Genomic DNA, 18160 nt, shown 5'->3' on the forward strand with positions numbered 1-18160 from the left:
GGTACATCACATACGCACCTACCTGTCACATGTGATAGTGCAAGCTAGCCATGTTTCCATCATGGTGTTTTATGCACAAAAGTTCCTCAATTTTGCAAAGGTTTTTACATTTTGGAAATGTCAATAAAGAGTTTATGCACTAAAGAGAGAACGTTTGTATTGGTTGATGTACTGTATATTTCCTCAGATATTGTATATTTTGAATTTTAATACAGGCTTCAATAGAACTGGCACCAAAGTCTGGTACCAAGCAGAGCACAGCACGCTGGTATTCTGACATGACGACCCTTCCTTCTTTTATAGTTTCCTTGGTATAGAACACTGGCGACTTGTTTTTCTTTTGAAAATGGCCCCTAAATATAACCTTTATTCCGTTTTTCTCTACCTTAAAAGGGGCAAAACACAAGGGTCACCCCCTTATCTGGAGTACTATCTATCCATCTAGATAGTTTCAGTGCGATTCACCCAGTTCTGGAGATATATGTCATCACTCCAATACAATGAGCTGAATGGTCTGTGGACTCAAAAGCGCAAAAAAAAAGAAAAAAATACATTTGAAAAACTCAAAAGCAACATCTCTTTCCAGAAATCATGACCTGGTTATAAAAGATAATCCACTGACCTTGTTGTGAGCAGTTTCATGTAGGAACTATTCTCTACCAAAGTACATCCCCATTCATTATTATAGGGGTGTACTTCAGATATCTGGAAAGAGACGTTGCCTTTGAGTTCACCAACTTTGGGTGAACTGCCCCTTTAATAAAAAGGCCTCTGATGAGGATGGAGGGAAGTTTACGAGGGAAACGTTCACATCTTAAGACGGCCACATGTACACAGATAACACATCAAACGAGACACACAACAGCACGACAAGGCAAGGAGCAAGTTAAAGACATTGGTTATAATATTTAATATTCTGTGACAAAAACTCTACAGGTGAAAGCTAATAAATCTTTTTTTGTTAGCAAACAATAATATATAGAGCGTCATGATTCAGGAGCGTGAGAGAGGAAACGGAAAGCAAAGGAAATAAAAGGGATGGGCGACCCTACTGGCAGTCGTCAGAAAAAAAACAGTATAGAAAACTTGTACAATCTGTAGCGCTGGGCGCCTCGTCGACCGTGATTTACCTGCGGGAGCAGCTCTGTCTCCTCTGCTTCAATACATTCAGGAACATGAGACTAGAAGGGAAGGAACATCCACTGTGGCTGGTTGAGCAGAAAACACACTCCTCAAGCGAAGAGGAGGAGGTGGTGGTGGTGGTGGGGGTCAACGACTTCAATTTAACCAATTCAACATATAAATTACAACTACAAATTAATTCCTTACTAATGATAGTGCATACATTCTTAATAGTGGTATAGACTGGATTAAAACAACATGTTAAAAGCTAGATTTACACATTTCAAAAGAATTTTTTTATTTTAAATTGATCGACCCCAACTCTGTTTCTGAGCACTATTCAGACAATCCTAAAAACGTGGAGACATAAGTCATGATTTGATATTCAACAAATGTTGCTAAAAATCACAAAGAAACATATACATAACTTAAACGTCTGGAATGGTTGTGTACTTTTACAATGTGATGCACAGAAATGGAATCGTCCACTACGTGAAGCAGAAGTATTAGTACAGATACAGTACGTGAAGATCGATCTGCGTCGGACGGACACAAGGTGATATCTGTGGAATTTGTCGGGCTACATCTTTAACTGGCCTAGAGTGTGTCTTTAAAACAGAAAGAGGTCTAGAGAGGAAGAGGTCTAGAGAGTTGAGTTGAGACGTGATTGACAGTTACTGTGCAAATGAGGAGGGGGGGGGGGGGGGGGCTTTGTTGATTGGCTTGCTTGATCTTTGAATATCAGGAGAGTAGAAATATAATTGAGCCAAATGTGGCGCAAGCAGAAGACGACACTGGTTCATCTCAGATACATACTACATATCCATGCCATTTAAAAAAGACTAAAGGAAACAAAGACTATTTTCATCTTCAACGACAGTCTGGGTAATATATACAATATAAGGGACGTTGTACAAAAACTAATGTTCACGTACTACGTTGTTAAGCTTTAAACATGGACCATATCCACCTTCCCCAACCCCCCCACCCCTCACAGCCAGCATGTAAGTTTGCCTTTACGAGATGGAAATGCATACACAAGCTGGACCCAGGTAAGATCACAGGCTTGATCCAAGGACATTTTGGACATGTTAAAAGAATACTCATTAGGACATTCAAGAGGACACATAACAATCACATTTTTCTCTTTAACAAAAATAGACACGGCTTATCCAGCCTTGAAATTCCTTCTCGGTATATATATATATAAAATTAAGTCTGCCTATTTACAGTCAGATAGCGTTCCGTTAAGAGAGGTCATTGTTCCATTGTCGCTGGGGGATTATGGGTAGTGCAGCTTTTAGTGTCGACATTTTTCCCCAAGAGTAGACGGATTCGGCAAAGGGGACGTAGGGGCTGGGGGGGGTGGGGCTTTCTACCGGGCCGTCCCGTCACAATCCATGCACTAACCAACGTCTTGATAGAAGACAGAGACCAGTGGATCATGATTGTGATTATTTGATACTCATATTCCATGAGTGGAGTGTGCTAGTGTGTGTGGTACGAGGTCAGAGTAGATGCTAGGGAAGTGCTCTGAACCTCACAATAGGTGCTGTGTGAGGTCAGAGCAGAAGCCAGGGATGCTAAGGACATGCTCTGGACCTTAGGTGCTATGCGAGGTCAGAGCAGATGCTAGGGAAGTGCTCTGAACCTTACAATAGGTGCTGTGAGGTCATAGGAGAAGCCAGGGATAGTAGGGAAGTGCTCTGAACCTTACAATAGGTGCTGTGAGGTCATAGGAGAGAAGGCAGGGATAGTAGGGAAGTGCTCTAAACCTTAGGTGCCGTGTGAGGTCATAGGAGAAGGCAGGGATAGTAGGGAAATGCTCTGAACCTGTGGCCAGAGTGGAAGATGGAACGTTGTTTTACTATGGTGACACTTTTGAGAGCACTGCCTCCACTTACTACCCAATTCTAACTACAGACATTTTCAGCATCATTGCTACAGGTGTGCTTACTTTATAAAAGGATTAGTCAAATATATCTTATTTGTCATTTCTGATGTCTTTTGCTAACTAAGGCAAGCAAAACCCACTGAGTCAGACCTCGAGGTGGAGGAACCTGATCTAGAACACAGAATCAGAGAGGGTTTATAAAGATTGAGATTCCTGACCCTGCCCCCTACTCCAAAGGTTGTTCGTATGGCATTTTGTTTGGCCTCTATTGAGCCAGGCCGCGGAGGAAAGACGACATCTGTTTCAGTGGATTCTCACTCTCTCACCCTGACGGCTGCAGCCGTGTCTTGGTGGAGGGTTTGTGGGCTTGAAGTGGGACGTTAAAACAGACGCGTGGCAGTGTTTCGTCATTGCTCCCACCCTGCCCCAGAGAGGAAGAGGGTCCGCGGCTGTGCTGGGGTCGGCTGCCGCGTCCTGCTCTCACCACTCACACAGACGACTGGTCCCAGACCTGTTGAAGGCAGTCCGGCAGCACGGGATCAGTGACAGGGATGGATATGGATGAATATGGATGGAGGGAATATTCATCAGACTGGCATCACATCACCTGCCCTGATCTGTGATCTATTTTGGGGGGGGGGGGAAACAATTTATAGAGTAAACGGGGGTTAGGCTGCGTTTGCTCACAAACTACGACTTTAGGACAAAACAAATGGATGTACATCATGCTGAAGACTATCAAATCCCAGAAATAGTCATTACCTCTTACTTTGGTCTTAGTCACCCAAAGATTAATAAGCGTGATATTAAATGTGCAGGTAGGGAAATGGGGAAAGGTTCTGCAGCTGATCGGGGAAACACCATAGAGAAGACTGAAGGAGCCCAACTATGGATCAAAAGTTACTTTTTTAAATAGTGTGACCGCTCAATGGCGGCCAGTGTTGAAAAGCAATTGCTTGACTTAACATGATGCACTAAAGAAACAACCGTTTCAAATGATGTAAGCGATCTGCTTCGGTTTTTATACAGGCCAAATAGCAACCAATAAGAGCGCTGTCTGCGTATTCCATCAAAAGTAGGCATGACAAAGAAAGCCTACACAGTAAATTTCGCAGAGTACATTTTACTCAAACGGAGTACATTTTACTCAAACTGAGTTTGAGTAAAATTTACTCTGCGGAATTTACTGTGTAAGTACCCAGATGTGCCAGTCTGATGTCTGGAGAAACGTTGGAAGAATAAAAGAAAAACACAAAAGGGTAAGAATATAGAAAACTATCCCAGAAACAATGTTATATATATTGCGGTCAGGTCTAAACATGGCATCTCTGGAAAGTCAACTTTACAGGAATTGGGAAAAGCAAACAAGTCAAATTTTTCGATCGACACCCATGAATTTTTTTAAGTAATACATTGGATTTTAAAAGGGCCTCATGGGTTCTGGGTTCACTAAAGCATAAGCGAACCATATCAACTAGGGGTATAACAATGCATCGATCCTAAGGTGACGATTCAACTGCATCGATTTGAAAATGTTAGAATAGATTAGAATTATTAGAAATTTCATTTTTTTTTTATGTAGATTTTTTATTGACCTATAGTCAATTTATGCTGAGTGAATCAGTTCCCCCAGTCACATTTGTGTATTCAAAATGTTTTGGGGAATTAACTGATCCATAATTTATCGAATCATGGTCAAATGAAGAGATTTCATGATGCATTGAATCGTTGCCTGAAGAAACATTTACACCCCTAACGTCAACGTTCAATTAAAGTAAAATAGAAGAAAAAAAAAAGAAAAAATTGAAGATGCAATGTTTTCCCCCCAACAGCAGGATAAGTAACCTAAGCATTGTAAAGAGCAGTGTGTCATCAGCGTAGAGGACGACAACAGAGCCATCACCACACCTTGTTAATGGGGTTGATGGGCGTGCGTCCGGAGCCGGTGTGGAGCCTCTGGCGCTCCTCGAAGCGCCCGGGGGACCTCTCCCTGCGTACGTCCATCAGGCGGCCCGGCGAGCGCTCCATCCGGGGCTCTGCCATGGCCCTGCCTGGGGAGCGGTCTAACCGGGGGTCCGCCATGGCCCTGCCGGGGGATCCCATGATACGGCCCTCCAGCATGCGGCCGGGAGACTTCTCTCTCTCCATGGGACGGCCGGGGGACTTTTCTCTCTCCATGGGACGGCCAGGGGACTTCTCTCTCTCCATGGGATATCCCGGGGATTTCTCTCTCTCCATGGGACGGCCGGGGGACTTGTCGCGGCGGAATTCGGTCCGGGCCTCCCGGTACCGGTGAGGTGTGCCAGGATCTCCGTGGACCACGGGACTGGCTGCAAGTCTCTTGGAAATGTGCTCATTGTAGGTGGGAGGACCACGCTTGTGAGGGCTGTGGGGAGGAGACCGTGACGTGAGGATGTGTGTGTGTATGTCTGGATGGGGGTGTAGTCAATAAGCTTTGATAGATATAGTTTGGTCACTTTCAAGACCAGCTGCATTTAACAAGCTACAAACTACCAACTATTCCTATCAGATGAAGCTTATCTCCTGCACTGACATGGCTGACATCATACCACAATGACCGCTCCTACCAAGTGTCATGGAGAGGGACCCTGTCTGCCACACGCCCCCTGCGGACGGGTGTCCCCCAGGGCTTGGTCCTTGGACCACTTCTCTTCTCCCTCTACACTAAATCTCTGGGTAACATTATATCACGTCTCATGCCTTCTCGTATCATTGCTATGCCAATTATACTCAACTCTTCCTCTCCTTCCCTCCCTCAGATATCCACGTCTCTGAGCGGATCTCGGCCTGTCTGTCTGACATCTCCACCTGGATGACGACCAAACACCTCAAACTGAACATAAGCAAAACAGAATTGCTCCACCTGCCGGCCAAATCCTCCCCCCTGACCGACCTTTCCATCACAGTCGAGAATGCAACTGTAACCGCGTCCCGACCGCCAAGAACCTTGGTGTTGTCCTTGACGACCAGTTGAACTTCTCCGCTCACATCGCAGCGACAACCAGAACCTGCAGATTCCTTCTGAGCAACGTCAGAAGGATCCGCCCCTTCCTGACAAAAGAAGCCATCAAACTCCTCGTCCAATCAACAGTCATCTCCCGCCTCGACTACTGCAACGCACTGCTTGCTGGCCTTCCGACCACTGCCACCAAGCCTCTTCAACTCATTCAGAATGCAGTGGCCCGCCTGATCTCAAACCGAAGTCAGCCCATGTCACCCACTTCTCAGGGACCTGGACTGGCTCCCCATTGTCGCACGAATCCGCTTCAAGGCCCTCGACCTGGCATATCGTGCAGCGAAGGGAAGGGCTCCCGCCTATCTCCGGTCAATGGTCTCCAACTACACACCCTCAAGACCCCTACGTTCTGCATCTTCTGGGCGCCTCAGACCTACTCCTATCAGAGCTCCGGGAGGGTCATCAAAGAGAAGCCGCCTATTCTCAGTCCATAATGGTGGAACGAACTTCCAACCACAGTTAGGACAGCCAAAACCTGTCCAATCTTTCGCCGTCGAGTAAAGGCGCACTTCTTCAATCATTATCTGAAAAAAGAAAAAGATATCTAACCCTAACTAACCTTACTGTCATGCACTACTTAGATAGATCTGCTTTTGGCTTTTTTGCCCCTACATCATGGAATACCCGGCAGGAAACACTGAAACTAGACACTCTAGTGTCAATGGGTCGGTTTAGAACCTTAATGACCAATCAGGTAACCACAATATGTAATTGTTTTTAAATTATTACCTATTTTGAGCTATTTTATTCTTTTAAAAAGATTTTTTTTTATTTTATTATTTTTTTTAATGTATTTTAAAATGTGCTCTTAATTATTCTGATTGTCTGATGTCTTTATATTTATGAACACACTGACACTTGTGTATGTAACATCTCGACGGCACTGTAAATGAGTTTAATTACTCAGTGTATTATCGAGTATAAATAAAGATTGAATAATATACTAACCTACACTGTAGCACTCAACACTTTGATGAACATTGTTACTCAGCTGATAGAGTTGTACCCTTCCTGCTGTCTTGTTGTACAAAACGTGTAAGTCGCTTTGGATCAAAGCGTCAGCTAAATGACAAAATGTAAAATGTACTGTAATTACGTATCCAAATTACATTACATTACCCATTACATTATGGATGGATGGTTGAAGATACATTTTTTTTTAGGAAAGATGAACTTTGACTGGAGGCAGGGTCTATCAGAGAACCAGTATATAAAAATAAAAACAAGTGTCTATTGTTAGTCAGCTCTGCTCTTTGCTTCCATCCGAAACAGAATACCAGTCTCAAAACAAAAAAAGGAGGTATACAACAAATTCTCTTTATTCAACAAATTCCGTTTTACATTCGACAGGAGGCATTCCTTAAAAAAGCTGTTGGATTTAAAAAACATCAAGCCTCTCTCAGGCTTTGCTACAAATAAAAAAAGCACTCTTCCTCCTGCAAAGAACAAAACGTCATCATTACTCCCCTGTTTTAGAGGCAAAGAGTGGGTCAGACTAAAGCTGTTGAGGCCTACACTTGTCCCAGAGTGTGAGGGACCATGTGGGGGACTGTCCCAGTGAGCCTTCCAGGACACCCGAGTGTGAGGGACCATGTGGGGGGGGCGACCACTGCAGAAACCACTAGCCATCTTGTGCCACACTGTACCAGTAAACCAAGTAGTGACAGAGCCATTTATTACCAGAGTTTGGAGAAGCAAGATTAAAAAAAAAAAAAAAAAAAAAATAAGAGTTCCAGAGTTGTCGGTGGCTTATGATATGGTGGCCACACCATGGGGTCCATACTATGGAGCCTGGCCAGACTCTGGTAATAAATGTCTCTGGTAGTGGCAAACAGAAGAATGAAGGAGTGGATATGAATACAATTGATCAAATAGATGCATCGATACTGACTATTTGAGCATTTACGGTATTGCATAAGCTACTGAATGTAAGTAAGTTCAGTGCTATTATGTGAGGAAACTCTTTGCAGAGTGTATGTGGCGTCGTGTGTGAAAGAGGGTGAACAGTGAGTGAGTGCGCGTCCTCACCTGCGTCCCGAGCCGTTCCGCTGCAGCTCTGCGTCCTCGTGGCTCTGGCTCAGGTTGCCCTTGCAGCAGATGACCCGCAGCTTGTTCTGGTAGGAGGAGGCCAGGTAGATGGCCCCGGAGGAGATGGCCGGGCCCAGGTAGCGAGGGTTTGGGATGTCCAGGTGGGCGTATGAGTGGGGCCTACAGAGGAAAGCATCCAGATCAGACATCATGTGGACGCTTTCAAGTCGACGTAAACCCAAAACCACTGTGGCATGAGGGGCTTGGCTGAGAGCCAGCACACCTGTTTCGACTCAGACAGCTTATACATTTTAGTCCTTTTCAACTAGTTACTGCATGTCTTTGAGGTCCCCTAAACATGTCTTTGAAGTTTTTAAACTCGGATTATGCATTCCAGCAAACTCTATACCCCTCTGTTTCAGTCCTGTTCTCAATGGGCTGTTTCCGTGCCTGTAACAAGCGAGCTGCTTTTATCGTACAAATACGATAATAATTATCGTACATCTAGCAGTGACGGGCGAGCCTGTACCATCGAATTAAATTCTTGCAGATCAAATATGACTCAAGATCCAACAATAGCATAGCAATCTTGTCATTAAATATGTCGTCAGAAACATATTTTAGGTTCAACTTTAGGTAGAAAAGAGAAGATTTACGCACAAGCCGCTGTCTTGTACACGCACATTTTATCAAGATATTGTGGCAGCCGGCAGAGGAGCAGGAGAGGAGAGGTGATAGAGAGCAGATGTGTGTGTTTCCCACTGTGTACAGTATGTCATATTAGGAGTTCCGGTAACAAAACTGGCCTGTACGACAATCAGGCTGATGCCCATATAAGGAGTTCCGCCCCAACCGGCCAGAGTAACGACACCTGTGTCTAATTTACGGAGTGCAGCTGCGGCTCATTACCGTGCTGATTGGAGAGGGAGGAAAAAGGCAGAACAGACAGAAGAACCTTGATCTGCAAATCCATGGTGGACTTGAGTAGAGAGAACATTAACGTGCTGTGTATGATTTGTTTTGGAACAATAAACTGGACTGGTCGGATAACACAGAGGCCCTCTACAGGAAGGGACAGAGCAGGCTGTTCTTCCTGAGGAGACTCAGGTCCTTCAACGTGTGCAATAGACTGCTGCAGTCATTTTACCAGTCTGTAGTGGCCAGCGTCCTCTTCTATGCTGTGGCATGCTGGGGAGGCTACATCAACTCAAGGGACACCAACAAGCTCAACAAGCTGGTGAGGAAGACTAGCTCCATGGTGGGAGTCGAGCTACTTAGACTAGAGGTGATGGCAGAGAGGGGGATGAGAAGGAAGCTGGCTGCCATCATGGAGAACCCCTACCACCCCCTCTACGACGAGCTAGTCAAGATGAGAAGCACGTTCAGCCACAGACTCATACCCCCCTGACACTCAACTAATCGCCTCGGAGAGTCCTTCATACCAGCGGCTATCAGGCTCCACAACAGTGGGCAGCGACTAGCAGCCTCCAGGCTCCACAACAGGGGGCAGCGACTGCTGCCAGACATTGACCTATAGGACTAATAGGAACCCAAGGAGGACAATAACACTACCTTCGGCATACTGCACCTTATGTGGATACTGTGATACTGTGAATAATGTATATTTCAGTGGATACTGTGATACTGTGAATAATGTATATTTCAGTAGATGGTAAATTATAACACTACCTTATGCATACTGCACCTTATGTGACACTGAATATATTTTCAGTTAGTTAGATAGTAAATTATATTGACCTATTTGTTTACACTGCTTGTGTTGTTTTTACTACCTGTACCCCCCCCCCCCTTCCCCCATGCTGCTATGATGCCTGAATTTCCCCAAGGGGATCAATAAAGGAATATCTTATCTTATCTTAAGGAGGACCCTGCTGTGTGTGATCTGTTTTGGAAGGAGGACCCTGCTGTGTGTGATCTGTTTTGGAAGGAGGACCCTGCTGTGTGTGATCTGTTTTGGAAGGAGGACCCTGCTGTGTATGATCTGTTTTGGAAGGAGGACCCTGCTGTGTGTGATCTGTTTTGGAAGGAGGACCCTGCTGTGTGTGATCTGTTTTGGAAGGAGGACCCTGCTGTGTGTTATTATTACCCCTGCCTGTCTGAGAACCTGTCTTCGTGTACCGAACCCCACTACTGGACCACAACCATTCCACTGGATTAACCGCTTCCTTCCCACAAACGGCAATAAAGCATTTGATTTATTTTGGTTGTGGACCTTGAATTTATGGTATTCAGTCACGTGAACAGTGTGTCCCAATATCTTCACACGCACATCCACACATGTTATTAACTACGGTGATTGTGGCAGCAGATTACAAAATAACACATAAAGGGACTGCTCACAGCTCTGATCAAAGGCCAGGGATTAGAGAGGAGTCTTTGGCTGGGATTTAAAGGCCTCCAGGAACACAGGAAAATGCTATTTTCACAATAGGTCCATTTAAAAGCAGCCTGCTCATCGACATCCAGGAGGTAGGATGGTTTGAATGCTGTCACCAGTAATACACCCAGTCAAGATTTTAGTACCAGAGATTTTCCAGCAGTAAAGTTGACTTTACTACCACGACATGGCTTCCCTGTCATCCTGTGTCTTTGTGTTGGAGAGGCCTGGGAAAAAAGGCCACTTTATATGTAGCTCAGTGGTAATACGAGATCGGTTACAACTAGGGATGCTCGATATTGGCTTTTTTACCGATACCGATATACCGATATTGTCCAACTCTTAATTTCCGATACCGATATCAACCGATACCGATATATGCAGGGTTTCCCCCCCCAAAAAACTGAATAATTTCAGGTAATTAACATTACATATCTCTTGTTGTGGAATTAACACAACATTATGCATACTTTTGACAATAAATAAAATCAGAATTTGTTCTTACTTGCTTGCCTGGGTAAATAAAGGTTATAGAAATGTAAAAAAAATTAAAAATAAATTGAAAACCGATACCGATATTTTCCGATATCACATTTTAATGCCAATTTCGGCCGATAATATCGGTAGGCCGATAATATCGGACATCCCTAGTTACAACCACTGTCCTATAACAGACTGCATCTGATGTCCTGTCAGTTTGATGTTAGCCAACACGGCAACATTAAATCAACTGTAGTCTCAGCCGTTTCCAGAAACACGTCAAACATTCCACTAAAATGGTCCTATAGACCTGTTCCGTGGAATTGCATTGCTAGGGAACAGCTTTGGTCCAAGTTTTCTGTCGAGCTATTGTATTAGGTAGATTTCCTGTCGGTTATTCATATGAGCACATACTACTAGGGCTGCCGCGGTTACAGCATTATCGCGGTATCACCATCACGTCCACCGCAGAGTCAAGCTACCACATCACCGGCTGTTTTATTTTTTATAATAATAATTATTATTATAGTGGTGTATAGCCTATTTTCTTCACGCCATGTGTTCCAAAGTTTCCACTCGCAGTTGCGCAGTTAACATTCTGATCGAACCCCAGAACTTGTTTTGCTGCTACGTAAAGTTTTCGTTTGAATCTGCTAAAAACATGAATCTTGTAGCGAAACCCAGTCGAAGGGCATTCGGATGCCGTAAATGCTGCCGCTTTGATCCCGAAAGACGGAGTGGTCACGGTTAGCGAGGACAGGTAAGTTCTGGTTCTGTTCTGGAGCAGTAACGTTAGAAATGCCATACTGTGTGCATGTGTTTGTGTGTGCTGGGCGCAGTTGCCCAAGTTAACGTTAGCAAGTTGGCTCCGTGCTGTGTAACAGGTTGGTAGAAAGCGGCACCTGGTAAAATAAGCTAAAATGTATGGTATGTGTCGAAAGATAGCCAGCTACACATAACGTTAGGGATTAAACTGTTGGCTATCTAATGTAACGATAGGGCTGAGTGAGCAGTTTAACTCTTGAGTAAGCCCCATGTAATAACCGGATCCATCACTAGCTTTAGCTGGTGTTAATTCGCTGGCCACTGGGTTGAACAAACGATTCCATGACGTTATTATCTGTTATGCAGATAGATAGGACAGTCAATTAATTCCTAGTTGGTTATTGAAAGTGTTTGGTTAACGTTAGCTACCGCGAGTCACGACCAGCAGTTTCAAGAACAGCCAGCTGTTTTCAACCAATATTCCTGCTGCAAAATCGTCCTGGACTAACACTGGAATAAAGATAGACATGTAACGTTAGACTAGAGGCTATAAAGAATAGACTACTACAGAAATAAATGCAATCGAAAAGTTTATTTAGGAACCAATTATTTTAACATTACATTAAAAAATAAAATTATTGCAGTTACCGCAGCGGTTTGAATGGCTTCACAAATTTGTGCGGTAAGGAAGAAATCAATACCGCGGCAGCCCTACATACTACAACAAGAAATAAACTTGGGTCCCAGCTATTCCCTTACTAACGCAATCCCACTGAAAGCCAGAAGAAGAGGACGGGTCAATTGTCGCAATGTGACTTTGACATGGATCACCATGGCAGTGACTTTGACATGGATCACCATGACAGTGACTTTGACATGGATCACCATGACAGTGACTTTGACATGGATCACCATGACAGTGACTTTGCCATGGATCACCATGGTAGTGACTTTGACATGGATCAACATGACAGTGACTTTGACATGGATCACCATGACAGTGACTTTGACATGGATCACCATGGTAGTGACTTTGACATGGATCACCATGACAGTGACTTTGACATGGATCACCATGACAGTGACTTTGACATGGATCACCATGACAGTGACTTTGACATGGATCACCATGACAGTGACTTTGACATGGATCACCATGGTAGTGACTTTGACATGGATCACCATGGTAGTGACTTTGACATGGATCACCATGACAGTGACTTTGACATGGATCACCATGACAGTGACTTTGACATGGATCACCATGGTAGTGACTTTGACATGGATCACCATGACAGTGACTTTGACATGGATCACCATGGTAGTGACTTTGACATGGATTCACCATGACAGTGACTTTGACATGGATCACCATGGTAGTGACTTTGACATGGATCACCATGACAGTGACTTTGACATGGATCACCATGGTAGTGACTTTGACATGGATCACCATGGTAGTGACTTTGACATGGATCACCATGGTAGTGACTTTAACATGGATCACTGTTGTGAAGGGCCAGATTAAACCGAATATATATATTTATTTGTATATATATATTTAATTGTATTTGTATATTCTCTAATATTCCCTGATATCCCTTGTATATTCCTTGTACAATATGCATTGAATATCCATTCTAGCCTACTGAACATCCCATAATAGTCTCCATTCTACTATTAGTCGAGACCTTGGTGCCAGGCTGCCATACCCCCCAGACCCAGTTCAAACGTACCGCTCAACATGTACGAACAAGTCCTAGTTCCGCGTAGGAATCTGGCTACCGCACCACTAACGGTACTATTTGTTCATAGTGCGTATATATACTGCGCTACTAAAGTAGGACTCCTTTTTTAGTCCAGTTTCTTACCCTCCAATAGAGTGACAGACGTAAAGCCTCCCCGCGACGCCACGTGTGGGAGTAAGGCCAAGTTCGGCCTACCATTGGTATTGAGACATCGTGTATATTAATATTTGAATAGTCATATTTGGCACTATATCATCGAGTTGGACGTAGTCTATTAAGCTAATAATAGTCTATTCATATGTAGTGCTTCGTGCGGTGAGAATACTATCGTAGTCAGTACCCCATCGTTTCGGGCAGAGAACTGGCTGCTTATCCAGGGTGGCCGACCCCATGTGAGGCTGCACCCGAGGAGCCCCAGAGCCGACGAGCGAGTGGACCTGCATACCGGATTATTCTACCGACGACAGCCCGCCTTCCCAGGCACGGATTATGCTTTGTATACAGTGATTATTCTATGGATAAAGACCAACACTGCCGTGTGTTGGAAACCCCCCCCCGGAGAGGACGACAGGTGAGGAGACGCTCTACACGACGAGGTCGCTTCACGTCTCTCCATCGTGGACCGGAGGAAGCCGGCCCACAGAGAGTCCAACTGCTTTCATCTGTGGATCGAGGATCGCTGAGGCACCGAGCCGCACAACCGTGGGTTCTCCCAGGATACCCTCGGCCAGACGGATACAGCCAGACTCTACCCCCCCCCCCCCTTCTCCAGTTGTCTTACAAGCGACCGGAATACCCCCCTAGTGTATCCAGTCTTATAATCATTAAAGTATCATTGCTGTTATTCCTTAACTATTCCAGGTCGTATATTTACCACCTGCGCCATCAGAGATTGGACATTCTCTATTGATATACCGACGAATACTCTTTGCCATAAAAGTGCATACTATTTCAATTCATAAATGTAATTAAGTGATTAAGTGCTTGCTCTACACACCATTGCTGTGTAGGAATAAATACATACTTCGACTTCGTACATTTGTGTTGGATCCGTTTCATCTACGTGAGAGTGTTTATCATAATATATTTATGCCGAGTACTGGGTGGCCGAATATAAAGTACAAAGGTAGTGGTAGTAAGTATCATATCTAACAATACAGTCAGGGAATTGTACCCCTCAGTTACAATTGGTCCTTCGAGCCGGAGGGTAATTAGTGTAATATTAATATAGTGTTATTAATATTGAAATGGCCTATGATGAACACTCCACGAAACGATCCTCCTAACCAACGCCCGCAGCGCGAACGACGGCTCCCTCAGTACTTAGAGGCTTACGCTGTCAGTCAACAACCGAGTCTTCTACTAACAGTAAACGCGGTAAAACTAGAAAGTAAAAGTATGTCTAACCCCAACGCCCAGACTACCCCGACCATAGAGGCCCCTACGGGTTCTAATGTAACTGACCAAGTTCACGGTGGGGACCAGTGGGAACCAGACATGACTTCACACCCCGCCAGTACTGAAGAAGTAGTCCCCGATGAGTCCCGGGAGGAATACAACGCTACCGAGAGAGAACTCGGCACGGAAGAAGACGGGGAGAGCACCGTGGAGATAGAGCTCCAAGGCTCCGCAAGGAGTACCCCGAGGGAAGGCTCCCCTATACAACCGCCTTCCCCCAGCGAGGCAGAGAGGACCCTACAGCAGGCCTTCATCATCAGCCTGAACGCCGCTGCTGAACGCGACCGACTGCAGATCCAGCAGCGGAGCGAAGAAGAGCATATACGTCTAGAAATAAGACGCATTCAGAGGGAAGAGAATGTGGCCCGAGACCGAGCAGACAGCCAGCGAGCAGCTGCTGGTGCTCTACGGGACGCAGAGCGCGACAGACAGCAAGCGCAACTAATAGAACAGCTGATCAGACGGACAACACCCTCTCCCTCCGCCAGAGGCTCCAGGAACTCGTCTAGACACACCTCCAGGGCGGCATCCCCTAGCCGAGTAAACAACCCTGAACTTGACCAACAGACGAGGTCTATACCCCCCACAGACCACCTCCCCCCACCGGTCCAAGCGAGACCTAGCAACCGGGAAGGAGCAGCATATCCTGTGGAGAGGCTAAGCCAGAGACTACAAGCACTGGATGACCTAACTGAAGACGAAGAGGAAGAGGAGGAGAACCACGCCCGACGACAGCACAGTACTCTACCGGACCAGGAGGTCCGGTACAGCCCAGGCTATACTCCCGCGGAGCTGCGCTACAGACCCCCGACTCTATACACGGGTGAGCACGACGCACGACCCGCACCGAGGAACAGCACCTGGACAAGCGGGCCATGGTACACTGCCGGTACCAGCCCATACCAAGGAGCGGGAGGAGACTCGCCTAGGAGGCCTCTCCCCCAACGCTCGCCGATGTATCCACAGTCAGCGTCATACATTGGCACGCCTATGGTACCCGACTTCACCCAAGAGAACCGGGCCCAGTATACAGAACTCCGCATGTGTCTGGAGACCATGTTGGTGGATGTATTGGATGAACGCCATAAATACGCCATCCTACTGAAGCACTTAAAGGTACCCCGCGCACATAATATAGCGCTCGCCTACGCGACTTCCACCACCCCATACACAGCAGCGCTGGTAGCATTGGACCAGAGGTATGGGCGCATATGGGATTACGTGATCCAGGAGATCCGACACATCGACCGCTTACCCCCAGCAATAGACAATCGAGCACTGGACGACCTGTCCATCAGAGTGCAGTCCCTGGTAGGGATGTTGGGAGCGCAGAGAGAGAAGGGGAGGCATGAACTTTACGCCAACTCAAATGTGGAAAGGATCTTGGAGAAGCTGCCGCCCGCTCGACAGGAGCGTTTTAGGCGGCAGAGAGACCACCGAGACCCGAATGGCCCCGAACCGAACCTCCTCGATCTAGCAGACTTCCTGGCGAGAGAAGTCAGCAGCCTACGGCTAGATACATTCGGACGGAGCACCCCTGGCTCCAGAGAAGGAACCAGACGACTAAATGATGGAAGAAGATCGGTGACTGTGATGCACCAATCGGAGTCAGTACCGAGCAGCAGGAGCCACAGTACCCCCTCCAGAACGGAGAAGTGGAAGATAGTGTGCCCCTACTGTGAGAAAGAACACTGGCTAGCGCAATGTGACTCCTTCCCCAAGCTGAACGCGGAGGAAGCAAGTCAATGGATAAAGTCCAACAAGCGCTGTTTTCGCTGTGCACGCTCACACATGGCAGCCGAATGCCGCTTAAAGAAAAGGTGCACCAAGTGCGATGGAGCCCATCTGGACATACTTCACGACAGTAACAGACGGCGCCCTTCACCCGCACCATCCAGCAGCAAAGCGAGCGTCATGTACATCGATCCCGCCAGCAGCAGTGGAGCCCGAGTACTCCTAAAAGTAGTGCGTGTGACACTAAGCTACCAGAATAAAGTCCTGGACACTTACGCCGTCCTCGATGACGGGTCAGAGAAGACCCTTCTGCTCGCCTCCGCTGCGGCCCAGCTAGGGCTGCGGGGAAGCGAAACCCAAATGACAATTCGGACAATAAGACGAGATTTGAAGACGATAAAGGGCGAGAATGTCTCATTCTCTATCGCAGCAAGCGGCCAGCCTGAGCGACGGTACCAGATTACAGACGCTTTCACCAGCCAAGAAATAGGACTGTCGCGGTACACATACCCCGTCGCCAAGCTGATGGAGAAATATGCACATCTGCGCAAGTTACCGATCCCGCTCATAGACAATGCTATGCCGACCCTGTTGATAGGCTCCGACCATGCAGACCTCATTGTCCCGATAGACCGGGTTCATACCGGACCCCGAGGCTGTCCTGCAGCAGTCGAGACCCGTTTGGGATGGACTCTCCAAGGCCCGCTCGCCAAATCTCTCAACCGAAGTACAGCCACTAGATGTCTCCACTCCCGAGTCACAGAGGGAGAAACCGCACTCCTGCAACACGTAGAGCGGTTATGGACCTTGGAACAAATGCCCTTTAAGAACGGAAAGAAAGACATTCGCTCTAAAAATGACATTTACGCCATTCACCTCCTCGAGACAGGGACCAAGAGAGTCCCGGTCAACGGCGTGTTGAGATACGCCACGCCACTCCTGCGGCGAGAAGGAATGCCTACTTTCCACGCCAAGACAGACGCCACAGAACGGTACCTGCTGAACACGGAGCGGCGCTTAGCCAAGAACCCCGCCCAAGAGAGTGTATACCGCGCCGAGATTGAGAAGCTCATCACAGCGGGACACGTCACAAAGATGGACATTAAAGAGGCTGACCAGACCACTGAATCGTGGTACGTGCCTCACCACAAGGTCCATCACAACGGTAAAGACCGCATAGTATTTAACTGCAGCTACCAGATCGGATCCCAAAATCTGAATAAAGAGTTACTGCCCGGTCCCACACTCGGCCCCTCCCTACTCGGCGTTCTACTCCGCTTCCGCCAGGAAAAGGTGGCCATCAGCGGGGACATTAAAGGAATGTTCCTGCAAGTGAGATTAGTAGAGGAGGACAAGCCCCTGTTACGGTTCCTATGGAGAGAGAAGCCAGGAGATGAGCACCCAGCCATCTACCAATGGGAAGTCTTCCCCTTCGGAACGACGTGCAGCCCCTGCTGTGCTACATTTGCACTACAGAAACATGTAGCAGAGGACCC

The 18160-nt window shown here is 46.5% G+C and overlaps 1 protein-coding gene across 1 annotated transcript in view; it reads right to left on the minus strand.

Moving 5' to 3' along the window:
* Positions 1-897: 897 nt before the first annotated feature.
* cita (citron rho-interacting serine/threonine kinase a) overlaps positions 898-18160 on the minus strand; it is a 165491-nt gene continuing 148228 nt past the window's right edge. The window contains exons 46-48 of the mRNA XM_084317591.1: positions 8082-8261; positions 4925-5402; positions 898-3527 (exon numbers count right to left, since the gene is read on the minus strand). Of these exons, the coding sequence (XP_084173717.1) occupies positions 3504-3527; positions 4925-5402; positions 8082-8261 (682 nt within the window). The 3' untranslated portion in view covers positions 898-3503. The remainder of the gene's footprint in view (positions 3528-4924; positions 5403-8081; positions 8262-18160) is intronic.

The sequence above is a fragment of the Notolepis coatsorum genome, assembly GCF_963971535.1.
Source record: "Notolepis coatsorum genome assembly, chromosome: 6".
NCBI lineage: Eukaryota > Metazoa > Chordata > Actinopteri > Aulopiformes > Paralepididae > Notolepis > Notolepis coatsorum.